Below are 16407 nucleotides of genomic sequence, written 5' to 3' on the forward strand. Positions count from 1 at the left end.
CTTCAGCCAACAAAGAGACAAAGAAGTTGGCTAATGTAGGAAATCGTTGACATTCATGTCAGAGAAAAAAGAAAACAAACATCCTCCAAAAAAGAAAGTGGGGGAAAAAAATGAGGAGAGAAAGTGCCCCAGTTGGTAATTTTGATCACTCTGCAGAACACAGGCCTGACCTCATGGCCTCAACCTTCACACATGATGGGGTTTGGAAATGAGCCAATCACAGTGAGTGATGCTGATGAGTTCAGCCAAAGCTGTTGGTGTTGCTGTGGCCACTTTCATACATATCGCATAAGGAGAACCATTCGACTGTTCTAATAAAAATAACGTATAATACATTTTAAATGGCACGGCAGCACAATAGAGACCGATGTGGGGGGCATTAGAAGGTCAACTGTGATGCAAAGTCTTGATATGTGATATTTGAGAGACCTTTAAAGCACTGAAAAAACATTAAATAACCATCACATGAGGAGGAAAACCCCAAGGACCTTTATGGCCTAAAACTCCAGCTGGGCAGAGATAGCTCACACAGAACTCAGCTGCTGTGACAGGCAGGTCCGGGCATCAAATCTCGACGGTGTTTCAGAGCCAAATAGAATTTATTTGCAGCACAGAGTATGAAAAAAACTGTCATCAAGTGTCAGATTTGTGATCCTCTGACTAAATAAGTTCCTAATTTAGATGAAAATGCAGCGTTTCAGATGATTTTTTTTCCATTTCAGCAACGTTAAACTGCTGCTTATATTTATGCTTTTGATATTCAAGAATTTTGGCTTTAGAGACAAATAGATTAGAAAATAATTTAACAATTACAATACCTAAAATGCACTGGTTTCAGATTTTTCAGATTTATGACAATAAGTTGAGTATCTGTGAGTTTTAGAAAGTTTTTGCAAACAAATCAAGGATGCTGAAGATGTCACCTGTAGTGACAGAACACTTAATCTGGTTGATTGAATGGCATTTTGAAAGAATCAGGAGACAGCTAACAGGGGCTACGCTGCTTTGGTCTGCACTGGATACTAAAGTCTGACCAGCTACTGAAGCTAATCGGTTGTTTTCCATGATGCATGTGAGCCAAAATAAATCTGTAAACGGCGGTAAGACACACTGCGTTGGCAACAGGGAGCGACACAATACGCTTACGCAGACAACAATAAGTTTAACAGACCAGTAGGAAATGCTGCAATCTGCTGATAACTGTGGAAATGTATTTAATTGACATAACTTTCAAAATAAGAGTACTGCAGACAGAGTTCAGGTCGACTTAAGATTCAGAGACACTGCAGATTTTGTGTCTCATTTGTTATTTTTGTTACATTTTCGTATTTTATCAGATGCAAAAAAGAATAACAACATGATGTTAGCATGATATATTTTCAATCGGGGGCTGGTGCTCTCTGAAAATCAGCACTAGCCGTTTAAAGACCTCTTTTGAGAACTTGCAATAAGCATTTTTTTTTTTTGCTGTTTTTGAAAGTCTGAGGGACAAAATTTGGAAGGAAATTTGAGAATACAATTGTGTCAAAGGGGATTTTTTTTCTCTGTGTTGCGCTTTTGCCTGCATTTTGTTTAGAAGGAATCCTAAGAAGCTCAGAAGTCACTGTATTTTCCTGTCCATGTTACTGAAAATGACTGTTTTCTCTTAGCCTACTGGTCTGAATCTCCTGTGCAGCAAGATAATGATGTCTCAAATCTCGCTTCACAGCCACAAAGTTTGCTGAGCTGTTGAGTCACCAATAACAGAAAAATAAGAATTAAGACAAAAATAAAGTAAATAAGATGTTTGGGTTGGTGCTGCAAAACGGGCTGCAAAACAACACTTTTTTTTGTGGATTTTAGCCAACTGTGACTCATTCCCCTTTCACCCAGATGTGTATCTCTCCACTCAGCCCACACACATTTGGATTTTCATCTCTCTCAAAATACACGCACAATAACACTTGAAATAATCCAATTTAGCACTGATGATGATGATTTTCTCACACAGAAAGGCAGAATAATCACAGAGATGTACCAGCGCCTGTTGATTCAGGGACACAGATGCCTCAGTGTTGTTGTTTTGTTCTGTCGGGCTCACAATGAGAAATGTCCTGGAATAACTAACCCTAGCGTGGACAGATAAATACTTTCAGCCTTCCCACACTGGGGTCCTCTGAGGCTATCGCAGCATGACTTTTCTATGATGAAACAGCAGCAAGCGGTGGAGGGCTGAGGGAGTGGGCGATCAGGACACAAACTGCTTTTCTCCACAAACAGCAGGATGAGATGCAGAGCTGGCAGCCATACGGCATCCATACCTCAAGCACAGCCAACACAGCATGCGTCCTCACTTGCTTTGCAAAGTCATAGGCCAGCCACATTTTCTGAACGCATCTCGCTAACAGCACACGCAGGGAGCAAATAAACTGAGTCAACTGTACAAGCTGATTTGCATGTTAACAAGAGACGTCTTGTGCTTTCATTTGTTTGTGCTGCTCAAGTCCTGTGCAAGCGCCGAGGGTCTCGCCGTCTCAACTGCAGTTACTCTCAAAGAGCAATCAAAGACCTCCTGAACAGCGGCAAACAATAGCAGAATAGTGTTGATGAAGACAGGTGATGATGTGAGGTGGCAGACATCATTAGCCCCCATCATCACACTTCATCAGAGGAGAGGGAGTGTGCCCGCACTGTTCGCGTAATGAGCTGCAAGTATGAACAAAAGCAGATGGCTTTATGAGTCAGACAATAAGGCACTCATAATTGAATATATATCATTCATTTCAATTTACGCACTCGGCCCATTTTTCCTCCTTGCTGTATCTCAATGGAAATCCATTATCAAGGCACTGAGGAACTGCCTTCACACTGAATCAGCTGGACTTCAGTGAGACTTTTCAGTGGCTGGGAATAATTCATGGATGGCTGAAAGAGAGTTAAAGTACAGTACGGCTGCACTGGCTGATAATTCTCTATTATAAGAAGACATCCTCAGCAGCATGTTGTCCATCTTGCACACATATTAGTCTGCGATTTCACGAAAGCATGTCTTGATGAATAGATGGTCTTCATTGTCTTTTTAAACCAAATTTAGCCACTTGCAAACTAACTTTCCCAGATAAAATGAAGAGTTAGAGGCTGCAGAAACTCCAAACAAGAGGGGGGTATGATTCACAACCACATGCACATGACACCAGCTGTCAGTCATCCACACTTTAGCAGCAGCATCTCTGGATGTGCACACGTATTTGTGCACAAAAGCACTGAGTGAAACTTGGCTGCTGCTGGTGCTGGTCTAATCTGTTTTTCCTCTTGAAGAGCTCACAGCAGGACGGCTGCCTATGGAGCAATTAAAGCCTCTTTCTTAATCCAGCTGCCCTTGACTGCAAACAACTGGAACTCCTCTTCCTCCTCCTCCTCCTCCTCCTCCTCCTACACCATCCCCTCCTCCTCCTTCTATTCCTCCTCGCTAGGCAGCAAGTGCAACAGTATACTCACCCCCAGTTTCTTACTCCGTATCCTCACGTATCCCTGCTTGACTATGTCGTTGAAGTTGGAAGCCATGGTGAGAGACAGGAGGGGAAGCGGGAAGCTTCCAAAGCCGAAAGGTGGGGTTAAAAAAAAAAAAAAAAAAAAAAAAATTATAATAAAAAAAAAATAAAGTAGCCTTTTCTTGGAAGTAACGGAATCTTTCTTTCTTTCCTTTTTTTCTTTTTCTTTTTTCTTTTCACTTGAAGGCTTGGTCCGCAGCAGGAGGAGGCAGAGCGATGAGCGGTGCGCAGCCTGCTCCGGTGTCAGCTAGCGCTCACAGGCTGGCCGGCTTCAGCGGCGCGATCCATCCGGGAGAGGAGGGAGATACCATTCAGTCAGCTGATCACCGGAGCCGGAGAGAGCAGCGGAGCCATAGCGGCGCTTCCTGGACCACACCATCCCCACAGCAGCGAGGGGTGATGGAGGAGAGGGTGGGGGGAAGGCACCGTTTTTATTTATTATATTAAATCAAGCACATATACTGTTAAAACTGCTCACATTAAATATACATTTAGATATATATATATATTCATCCTGCCCTTGAAGCTATTCCACTTAGATATTATTTTGCATTGTGCTGCACTTTTACTGCTTCTTTTACACTTAATTGCTTAATCTGGTTACTAACTGCTAAATTGCATTTTCTTGTTTTAAACTTTTTACTCACAAAGTTGAATCTAATCTTTTTTTTTCTAAATCAATCAATAAATAAATACGCAGGTAAAACTGCTCACACTGCATATTTATAATCATGCATCACCAGGCACAACATTATGACCACTGACAGGTGAAGTGAATAACATCGTTCACCTTGGTTTAATGCAACGTTCTACTAGGAAACCTCGAGTCCTGACATTCATGTGGATGTTTGACATGTACCACCCACCTAAACATTGCAGGTCAAGCAACCTCCCAACCCCCCCATGGCAATAGAAGTCCTTGATGCCAGTTGCCACCCTCAGCAGGACAATGCACCCCAACACATCGCAATAACTGCTCAGGAGTGGCTTGGAGAACATGACAGAGCTAAGATGTTCTACACTCCACAGATCCTGATCTTATTGCGCATCTGTGGGATGTTCCAGGATAAGCCTGATCTAGGATTCACAGAATTCACTGCCACCATCCCGGTGCCACAGGACATCCCCAGAGGTCCTGTGTCAATGTCCCACTGGGTCAGAGGAGTTTTAACAGGATAAAGGAGGCCAACATAATATTAGGGTGGTAGTCATAATGTTATGCCTGATAGGTATATATGCAAACTGCCCTTAAAGCTATTCCACTTTAATAGTTAACATTGCATTGCACTTCTACTGCTTCTTTTGCACTTTCTTGTGGTTTCTTGTCTTGATATGTCTACTCTGTGCAATGACAGTGAAGTCGAATCTAATCTAATTCTTGTTTTTTCTAAATCAAATATATACACCAAAAGTGCTCGAACTATATATATTTTTAATAATAGTAATAATAATATACTGTATTGCTATAGCACTTTTAAAAACTGGAGTCACAAAGTGCCTCACAAAGCATTAAAATACACAAAACAAGATAAAACAATAAAGGAAATAATGCATCAGTGAAAATATTGCAACCTTAAAAGACCAATAACCAAACATTAATGAAGGAAGACATTGTTATAAAAGTGCTGGTCTGTACAGGTGTGTTTCACAGTCAGGGGGAGCTTGTTCATACTGCCCTTAAAGCTATTCCACTTAGAAATTTTGCATTGTATGGCACTTTTACTGCTTCTTGTGCACTTGATTCTGGTTACATGATAAACTGCATTTTCTTATCTTAGTACAGAGTACTCTTGTCCAATGATGTAAATTCTAATCCTATCTAATCTTTTTTTTTCGTTTCTTTTTGAATCATCACTTGGACATTATGACATTTTTTCATCCTTTAAGATAAGATAAGATAAATTTTAATTTCATTATTAAATCCAATAAATGTACAGGTTTGACATGACATTCCTGTTACTGCAGTCAGAAATGTTATTGAGGGATATGACCTCTTAAACATGATTATAAAGAGAACAGTGTTGTATTTTGTTGACTGATCTGGAACAGCTGTAAAGAGAGAACATAGTTGTACATTTTGCTGCTCGATTATGTGAGATCAAACTTTGATTGTTTACGAGGAGCTGCAGAGAGACAAAAAGAAAACAGTGTTGATGGATGATGTGGCACCGGAAGAGCTGTAAAAAGAAGAAAAGCAGTGTTAGGTGATGCTGTTGCAAGCATGGTAGTGTTCGTATGTTCTCTTTTAATTCACTGAAGAAGCTTCTTGGATGAAACATCTTCAAGAATCCAAAAAGAAAAGTCCAGATTTTTTACAGGAGCTCCCAGGTGTTTGTTATGATTCTAAAACATACTGTGTGCCTGGACGGATCACGACAACGACTAATTTGGACATTAATGGGTGTCTAGTTGGCTTCAGATTGATATTTTTTTAAGGACTGACCCCAATCATGGTATTATGGTCATATGGCTGTAATCAGATAAGCTTTACAGTGAAAACCCACAATATGTAACCTTTAAATGAACAAACAACCCACTCTTACTCTTACCAATTCCATTTTTAATTCTATTCCAATCCATTGTTGTATTCTTCATTCACAGGCACTTCTATGGCTTAGTTTGTTGGCTATATTCTGTCAAAATGGTGCAGTGTAGAATAATAACACCATGCCGACTAAGATAATGACGTGTGTTTTTTTTATATAATCTTGCATGTTGTCACTTTCATATTTTCCCAGTTTTTATTGTCATTTCTTTCAAATATCTGCAGCAATTAGTTGCTCAATAGATGAGTAGGCAATTATTTGGACCTAATTTAGCAAATTAATAAATCATTTAAGTCATTTTCAGAGCTGCTTGCAGATTCTCAGATGTGAGGATTTGTTGCTTTTTTATTGTCTTGTGTGATAATAAACTTAATTTCTCTGAGTTTTGAACTGTTGGTCGGACAAAACAACTATTTTCTGACATGTTGTAGATTCATTTCCCACTTGTTTGAGAAAACAATTGACAGACTAATAGTAAAAATCTACATAATTGTTTTCCTCATAGAATAAGTGGAAAGGATAACCATTGTCTGCTGGATTAGCTGGCATTAATCTACTGGTGAACTGATGTTTTTAAAGGGACCGTTCAGTCATAGTATTATGGCCAGAGGGCTGTAGACAAATACAAGGCATCTATTGATAAGAAACACAATGTAACCTTTAAATTAGCGCCTTCTTCTTCTTACAAATTCAAAGCTGTATTTATTTCGTTAAATCTATTAAATTTATGTCTGGCTATACTATTTTGTTAAATGCTGATTAAGGTTAGTAACCTCGTATAGTTTTTTTCAGATAGACTTTTTTTTCGTAATCCATTGTTGTCATCTTTGCAGCCAATTGCACGAATGAGTTTGCTGACTTTTAATTTGTTGAAATAATGCAGTGGAGACTAATATTACCACAGAGACTAAGATGTTGATTTATTAAGAGAGAATACGTTATTGTATTTCTTAATCTTGCGTGTTGTCGCTTCAGTATTTTCTCTGTTCTTATTGTTGTCTTTTTGTTCCCAAAACGATTAGTAAAGAATAAATTGGACCTAATTTAAGAAATCAGTTAATCATTTAAGCTGTTTTTCAAGCTGCTTTTAGCTTCTCAGATGTCTGGAAGAATTTGCCGCTTGTCTTGTGTCACAAGAAACTTGATATTTTTGTGTTGATAGAACTGTTGGTTGGATGAAACAACCATTTTTTTCATTTTACAAATCAGTCTGTCCTTTAGGGTCACTTGGGTTGATTGTAAGCCTCAACAATAGTCGACATAACCTGATGTTACCTGGTTGTGTAGCAGGAATCTACCTGCAGTGACTCAGTGAAAGCAGCATATTTTGATGTTTTGATACAGTCCACAGAGGCCTGGACTGTTTAATTTAGTTTAGGCATTCATCCTTTTGATCACTAAAATTGTGCATAAGCTGGTGCTCAAGGTCAGGATAAAGGTGCTCTCCTTGATAGTTTATAACACTCAATGTGTCTAATAAGGCTTCCTGTTTAGTGAATTTTGATGTAACTTATGAAACCTGAGGTAACCATTCAAATTCAGCCCTCCACTTTTTTTCCACCCTTCAACAATATGTTCAAAGAAAAAAATGCAAATATACAACAGAGCTTAGTGTTCAGACTAATTTGCAACACACTTTGTACCTTGCCTTTTGGTTATTACCTGTCTGAGCATGAATATCATTTCCATATTTTTCACCAGGCGGCCCACTAATAAGGAAATACATTTTGAGATTGCCAGTGTGCTCGCACTGCATTTTGTCATTATTAGGTGGCCCCGAATTGATGTTGTTTGATTTGTTGAATAATAAAACCAGATAGTCCTGTGCCCTATTAAAAGATCAAATGAATTGTAAGAAAACCGCACTGCACAAAGCATACAGCCACCGCCTGCAGCTTGTATAGATAAAATGCTGCCGATTGGCAATCAGAAAGCACTGACGAATAAAAGCACCGAAGCAATATTTGATCCTTGCCAGAGCTATAATCCTGATCAGGATGTAGTGAGAGGCGTAGCTAGTGTTGTGCAATCACATAGAGTGAAATCCTAGGAATTAGACAGCAGATGGCTCAGGTACATTGATTTAAGAGTGGCTGCCATTATTTCTGTTGTTTAAAACACAACAAAGAAGAATGGCTTATATAATACAATTGTATAAACTATATTTAGAACAATGTGATTAAGTAAAGATCAAAACCTTTTAAATCCAGGATACATTAGATTCCTTTAACACGTTTCAGTTTAACAATGAAAAACAGAAACAAATCTCATTTCATTTGACAAATGAAGACACAATTGTTCCAGTGCAGGCTCTCTTTTGTATCTCTACACAATTATGCTATTGCTCGAACTAATTTATTTATTTATTGTGTGTCACCGAAATCAAATATCCTCTGCTGAGGGGAGGCTTTGTTCAGAGCGCCATCGACGGCTGCCGCTTTCAGAAGTGCCATTCTGTCAAGTGTCAGCTTTTGAGTCCAGAGGTAAGACTCAGTGTCTACGTTTTCCATTGTGTTCATCACATTCACGAGGGCGCACACACAACAGCAAGCTTCCACCCCTCTGACAAACAGCTTGACTTTGATAGTCTTCATATCTCCCTGGATGTGTCCTCAAATTTCAGACTTGTCAAAGTTGTTTTGTCTTCATAATCCTCTTTGTAGAACATGGCCGTGTTCCATTCCCTCTGCCTCATCACGCTCTCTCGAAGAAAACAATGCTGACAGCAACAATTTCTTTTCATTGCTCTAAATATTGTGCTCTGGCGACTGTCATTACCAGGAACTGTCCCAGTTTTTTGGGGGGAAGTAATTGCCTGCCGTGATACGAGACCAACAACCAGTTTGGCCTCATGTTGGTCTCAGGTAGAGAGGCTGCATGCTCAGCGTGTCGGCCGCCACACAAACCAACATATGGCCCCGATATACATGAGCGGCTGCCAACGGGGTCAGATGTGTTGAGATTCACTCAAGAGCAGGAAAGACCTTCACCAAGGTCACGAGCGAAGCAGCCAATATCTGCTGAGCTGCAGAAAACTACTCGTGTCCAATATGGCAACTTATCAGCTACTGACCTCATAATCATCACCGTTTTTCATGCATGTTTCACATCACATATCCAAGCCCCTTCCCGTCATGATGATTTATACAGGGAAGACCGAGCCGCTCGCAGAGAAATCCGGCCATCCATTAAAGCACTAAGCATTCCTAAAAAAATAAAAATAAAAATACCCTGAATTGTTTATTCAGTCACCGCAGAGGCGGAGTTTAGATGGTTTTGATGGTCTGCTGAAATATTAAAACTGCCTTTGCATTAAATGCTTAGTTTGTCTCAGTGCAATTTGGCAAACATTCCCAAGCACCAACAGCTAAATAATTAACACATTCTAAAAAGATAAGCAGGGGTGAATGAGAAGAAGAGGGGGGAGAGTGAGAAAGAAACGCTTCTCTGTGCTTAGTTGTTTGCCAGGTAAGCATTTTTACATGTAGGCGGAGGAGAGAAAATAGACATCACACAGGCAGAGTTATGGTAATGTTCTGCTCCGGGTTTCTGTACTCAAGCTTTTTTACAGCAACTCGTATCAGCCTGATATGTTAATAGGCACAATGGGATTTGGGTTTGATTAAATGTCAATGCCTGGAGGAGAAAAGCTAGTGTGGAAAGAGAGAGAGAAGAGAAAAAATGCCAGTTTCTCAGAATAAGAGATGTGGGTTGTTCTGAGCTCAGTGGGCCCTTGCAAGGAGGACATTGGTTAGTCACACAGTAGTATAGGACAGCAAAGGTTGTGTGTAGTCCCGGAGGATCTGGCCATGACATGTTTGTGATTTACTCCATAACAGTTCGAGGTAGAAGTGGTTGGAGGGCCTCTCTGTCCTTCTGGAGAAGGTGAATCATCGGAGTGGGCGAATGGAGAGGGTCCTTTACTTCAGTCGCAGTACAGTGTATGAGCAGAGAGTATAAGCCTCTTACAAGGTATCCTTACATTACCAAATTAGCCAAAAACTGTCTGAAGAACTGAGGATGAGATTTAATTTGCAGCCACATGTCTGCTTCTGCAAATTCATTTGCTAGGTGATTTAGCAGATACACCTTTCATTTTAAATTCCAGCCAGCGTAAATGAAATAAAGAGTGAGTGCATTTGCATCCAGAGAGGGTTTTTAATTGTAAATGAGTGCATTAGTTAGAAACTGAACTTTAGAGGTAAACTCTGCAGGTAGACTAATGATCATTATGTTAATGGAGGAGGATGAATGCAAATACATTGAGAAAACTGGCGAAGAAAAAGATGTGTATGGATGAGGTTGAAGCAGAGGGAGGAATATAGACACAGGAGGAAGAGAGGCAAGGGCGAGGACATGTTGAATAGAAAAGGAATGGATCGCTCTCAGAAAGAAAGGCGATACCTCCTGCTGGTTTGACCCAGTCTTTGTGTCCTAAATTGGGGTCCATCTTGAGTCACAGTGAGGCTGAACTCCGGGCTGCATCTCCAGAGACTTCTGCTGCGGTGGCGATTCTCCAAGAAAACGGCCGAGGGAGGCTGAATCCACAGTTCATCATACTCAGCTTCTTGTGGAAGAGAGAGGAGTTAAATAGGTGCCTCAGTCCACTCCCACAAGAGTGATGAGATGCCTGTTTTGTCTCTTTTTTTTTTCGTTGGTAGCGCACAGCTAATTTGGGGACCCAAAGCTGAATTCATCAACTTTCTAAGTGAAGGAGTGGCTGGTCTTGGATCACTGACCAGGTCCTTCATTCGACCATCTCATTCATTCTAATCGTCTTTCATACTTAGAGACTCGTGATGAATTAGAGCCTGTGTTCCTGGAATTGAACCATATATAAGGATTTTTGGAGCTGTAGTTCTCATCAATCTTGAATCAGTTTTTTTTTCGAAATATCATTATTTTTCTGTCAAAAGCTACCATCACGCCTGACTCTTCGCCCTCTTTCTTTAATTTCTGTTTTGGAGTTGTTATTTCCATCACTGTCTTCAACACACTCCGGAGTAAGGTGGAAGGTCAGGGTCAACTACAAAGCAGCACACATTAAGCTAGCAGGGGTTGTTGCTGGAGGACTCACCAGCAGGACAGATGCTAGAGTCAGGAGGGTGAGATCTGGGGTCTTTAGATTTAATCACAGCCTCCCTCCTCGCTGTGCCCCCCTGCAGCCGCTGGTCCTCAAGCTCTGTAAACACTGTGTAATTATACATTCATCAGCTCATGTGGCGCTGAGTCTCTTTAACTCATCACAACCTCCCCTGCTTAAAAAAAGAAAAGATAAGAAATGAGCAGACAGACAAGCGTGACTAATGTGTATGCCCTGTAGAGGGCAATATTGTCTGCAGTGCTCGGAGTACTTGAAAGGGCTGTTTAAATGTCTTCATGTTTCTTATGTATGATAATGAGATCTCTGTGCTTGTGCTATAGCCTCACATGGTGATGGAAAGCAATATAAGCTGTGTTACAGATAGTTTGTTTTGCTGCATTAAAGGGAAAACCATACAGTTACTGAGGAAGTCATTTGTCGTACACATTTTAAATCTGCACAAAAACTTCATTACTCCAAACAGAAATGTGCTTTGTGTTGGTTTGTTGTCACTTGATCCTGCTCTTTATCATTGTGCATCCTATTTAAAATGACAGTGACTCCATTTTCAAGTCCAGAGTCATGTATTTCTTTGCAAAATGTGCCTATCCTGTCCCACAACTCAGTTTTAAAGCAGTTATAGCAAGTGTGATGATAGCAGCTGAGGTTCATATCTGGCACCTTGAGCACTGCAGGTTATTGACTTCCGTATTTAATCTGACAGATTTAATATAAAACAGGTGATCCTTGTGCTTTCCTCAATGGCTGTGGCTTGTGGGCCCTTCTTCAGGACTGGCAGAAGCACATGACTCCAGTGCTCACCGTCCAGGTCGGAACAAAGCTACTCTTTTACCTTCAGGACCTGCTTCACAACGGCTCATGTGTGAGCATGGAAAAAGAGTGGAAATCAAACCTCCTCCATAAATACATGAAAGGTCAGCGATGACGTCAGAGTCCAGGGACAGCCCCGTCCATGATTTTGTGGCCCATCACCAGTGCCCGATTCGTTGCAGCGTGTTATATTTTGCACTCTGTGCACCTCGACCATGATCCCAGTACAAATACAGCAGCTCACTTCTGTCACAGAATTGTGTTTGTCCACTACTCATAAGTCTGTCTGCTCTTCCATGTGTTGCAGGCAGCTACAAAAGGAATAATTTTTGCTGACTTGCGCAGAAAACTTGAAAATAAACCTATTTTACGATTCCTTTTGATGTAGTTTACTATGAATTGAATTTTTTCATGAGTTTTCTCAGTCTTCACTTTCCATGCTGCGCTCTTCTCCCACCACCCTGGGCCCTCTAGGCCTTGGCCCAAGATTCTCCCACTTCCTTCTCCTTGTATTATGACTGACTGTAAAGGAGTGTGTGCGCCCATCTGCCATGCATGGCCTTATTGTTTGGCAGTGACCCTCAACTGTACTGCATGTAGCTTTTCAGGCTGTTTCTAGTTGTATTGGCAGGCATCCTTTGCACTGTTCCAGCTCTTTCCCCACATTTATTTTCCTTCACTTTGCAAACAAGTGTTTGTTTTACTCACAGATTGTCAGATTGTGCCTGAGATACGCAGAGCTCTTTGAAACTCAACCCATTTCCTCTATTATCCATGGCTTTGTGCGTGAAGATTAATGCCACATTCATGAGAAATTGTATTGTTATATTTTTATTATTAATGCAATCTCAACTGATCCACATCTGGAGGATAAACAGGAACACTCTGCTCATTTAGCTGCTGACTTGTACAAATATCCAATGTAGAAGCAAGACATTGATCTTTTGAAGTAACCGGAGAGAAATGGCAGACTTCAAATTGTTTCACAAAAGGAGATTTATACTTCTCTAAATGAGAAGTTTGTTCTTTCTTTTTTGAATGAGTAGATTTGATGCAGACTTGTCATTATTTGTTCATAAGTGCAGATCTAACAGCAGTGCAGTCTGGGAGGCAGCCAGCCCCTCCTGTAGAGGTACTGTAAGCACAATTTTCCCTATTCCACAGTGCTTGTTTTAGAAAGACGTCTACATGTGGCCCACATCTGCATGCAGAGCATAAAACTGCCTGACTGACACCGATTTATACAGGAACAAATGTCAGTATTGGTGTCTTATGGGTGCAGATTGTTGACAATAAATCATCTGATGTGCAGGTTTTTCCCCTTGGCACTGAAGCACTTGAAAATATAGCTGTAGCCTTGTCTCGATAGAAGTAAGATGAATGGATGTTGATCACTCTATATGCATACTGTGATGCCAGTGTACAAAAACCATGAGAGACAGCACTACAGCTAACATGCAATTATGTACATGTACAGCATTGTGTTTAGCATAATCTGCAAAGAATAACTTTGCCAGATGTTCCAAATCAGTTTACTCACCTGAGTATATATGAACAAAAACAATCCTGCTGCAGCAACAGCTCACATTTCTTAATTTTCTATCAAACAAAGAAACCTTTTCTTGTGGAAAGCCTATTTTATTTGTGTTGGATTGAACGATAGAGAGAGTATTTGATCTGTTAAAGCGCCCTGCAATTAACCCGGTACAACACATTGGCCAAGTCATAGTTGTTGACATTGTGTTGCTGCTGAAGCTGCAGCACTCTCAAATGGCACAATTTTGTTCTAGGATACAATAGGCAACACTAAGGATCCCATTACAGATAAACAGATGCATACCAGCATAGCTATTCACATTAAAGTAACCATTAGTTTGGCTTTGTTAACTCACACCGCCTTCATCTCAGCATGCCACATACTGCTCTAAAGCTTTTGTGACTTTGCATGAGCACAGACAAGAAGACATGCTCAAAATCATTTCAGACAGGTCCAGCAATCCCCTTTTACCTTGTTGTTGACACATTTAAAGTATCAGTTTGAATATATTATAGTAGAATTCACTAACTGAGTGAACCATAGCAGCAATTTGAAAATTTGTCAAGTAGCTGGATGGGTTGGTCACGCGAGAGCCATTCGGTAATGAATGGTTATTATAAATTAAATGTCTAAAATTTGTCAGAGGGTTGTTTTAAAAGCATATATGCCTAAAATAACTCAATAATTATATGAGTCACCTTGCCACTCAGGAAAATCTTATTTTTTCTCCACCAAAGTACCCACTCCATCTTTGCAAAAACTCATTCAGAGTGTGGCTATGTACATGTGATATTTTTGGATCGTGAGGGTAAAAAACTCACTCCCTGTCAAATGTTGTGTTTTGTTCATCTGCCAAAGTAAAGGTTTGACAAGAAGGAACACAGTCATTACCACTGGCAACCGTAACTTTTCACTCAGCGCTGACGGGTTCCCTGACTGCATCACCGCTATCTGATTCTCATCCAACTATAGTCAGTCACGCAGCACAGACACAGTACATATACAAACAGGTGAGTAAGTAAAATAAATACAATTAGGCCCAAATATACAGCACGTACACACCACAAACAAATGCACAAGCACATGCAAAGTCTGTTTGCCTGCATCTCTCATCTCAATTTCCCTCTCCTCAGGTATATATGGCTTCTTTGACACAGTCTGCCAGTCTGCTGCCATGCAGCGCCACATTTAGCTCTGCAAGAAGCGCCAGACTGCAGCAGAGCAGAGCACAGTGAGGAGGTTATTAATGGCCTTCCTTATTTTAAACGACAGTCTGAAAACACTGGTGGCACCATGCAGACCCCGCTAGCTGCAAGCTTGTCTTTCATCCCATCTGTCTTCACGGCACTCAGTCTCCTTGGTCCTAATGGGCCCTTGGCTGTCGCTCCGTCAGTGTGCTCCTAATGCATCCTTGTCTGTCTGGTGGGTCCAATGGACAGCCTCAGTGGGTTGCATGCGAAAGCACACAATAATTTATCTCTATCAACTAATGTGCTGCACCTCTTCTTTAATTATTTGAAAGCACGCTGCACTTTTTTAAAAACTAGCTGTGTCCAAAGTTCTAAAACTGCTGCTGCAAAACTTTTTTTTTTTTTCATGAAACTTGATGAGAAGATGAGAAACTCAGCAGAGGGTGTCCCAATGTCACGCTCATAAAGGTGTCAGAAAATCAAAACTTCACAGTGTTTCCTCGAACCCTCGGGTTATCTCTCTGCCCTTTCCTCTGTCCCACTGGTTTCTCCCTTTCACTATCTGGCTCGTCCTCTTACCTTTCATTCTTCAGAGCCTCTGAATGCCACCTATCACCGCATCCTGCTGTGAATTTTGACACCTGTCTGATGTATGCCTCTCTTTTCTCTCACAGGACCTAGGTGGTGTATCAATCTCCCTACAGCCCCTTTCTCCCGCAGAGCTCAGCCAGTCCCAAGAGAACAAGTTTAATCCAAACATATCATGTTTAGATGTGCAAGGAAGAGCAAACGCAGATATAAATACAAATACAGCAGAGGTATGTGGGAGTAAATATAGATAATCTTGTGATGTAATCTTCCTTTATAGTGTGTACATACAGGAGATGTTTCATGTGCAATAGATAGATATCTATATACAGTATACACAGCCTGTTTGGATTTATATCTATACATAACTGGTAGGTAGAGTAGAGGTTTTAGTGTCACTGCACAGTAACTGTTTTCTAGTTGTTGGGCGAATCTGTAAGTAAAATGAAGTAATGCACCTCAGTCCGTCTCACAAATATCTCCTGATTTCCTTTGTTTAAAATCATTAGCTGACCATTATTTTGTGATGTTTTCTTTCCTGTGACATTTTGAATGCAGACAGACATATAATTACTATTCCTACACACGTACACCCGACTAACATATAGACAATGAATGTCACAGGACTGCATTTATATCCTGTTACACTGGTGTCACCGGGCCAGTAGCTATACATTCAGCCCATCATGTAGAATTTAGTAGCAGCTGTCAGGGGAATAACAGAGAGTGGCAGCTTGAGTCACAACCTACTGCAGCCCTCCAGACATCATAACACTGTCGGACATGGATATGATGGAAGCCATTATGAGCTGGTCATTTTGCTCCACTGCTGCTCGGAAACAAATGAGGAGTGACGCCTTTGCTCCCTGGTGATGGACACTAAGAGGACCACACCGCAGGTTTTTATAGGAAAACACAGCGGTTACATTAGTCTGAATGACACACTTGTGATTTCCAAAAATAGATTTTCGTGGAATAAAAATTTGGGGGCAACGGATCAAAAGCAGATATGAAATCCTTTCAGATATCGTGGATGATTCGTATTCAACACATGCACATGAACACAAATGCGGACAATGAAACTGATTTTAAATGCTGCACA

The 16407-nt window shown here is 40.7% G+C and overlaps 1 protein-coding gene across 1 annotated transcript in view; it reads right to left on the reverse strand.

Moving 5' to 3' along the window:
- Positions 1–3732, reverse strand: part of dok6 (docking protein 6) — a 50770-nt gene extending 47038 nt beyond the window's left edge. The window contains exon 1 of the mRNA XM_023276070.3: positions 3478–3732. Coding sequence (XP_023131838.2) covers positions 3478–3543 — 66 coding nt within the window. The 5' untranslated portion in view covers positions 3544–3732. The remainder of the gene's footprint in view (positions 1–3477) is intronic.
- Positions 3733–16407: the final 12675 nt, after the last annotated feature.

Source organism: Amphiprion ocellaris, chromosome 22, assembly GCF_022539595.1.
Source record: "Amphiprion ocellaris isolate individual 3 ecotype Okinawa chromosome 22, ASM2253959v1, whole genome shotgun sequence".
NCBI lineage: Eukaryota > Metazoa > Chordata > Actinopteri > Pomacentridae > Amphiprion > Amphiprion ocellaris.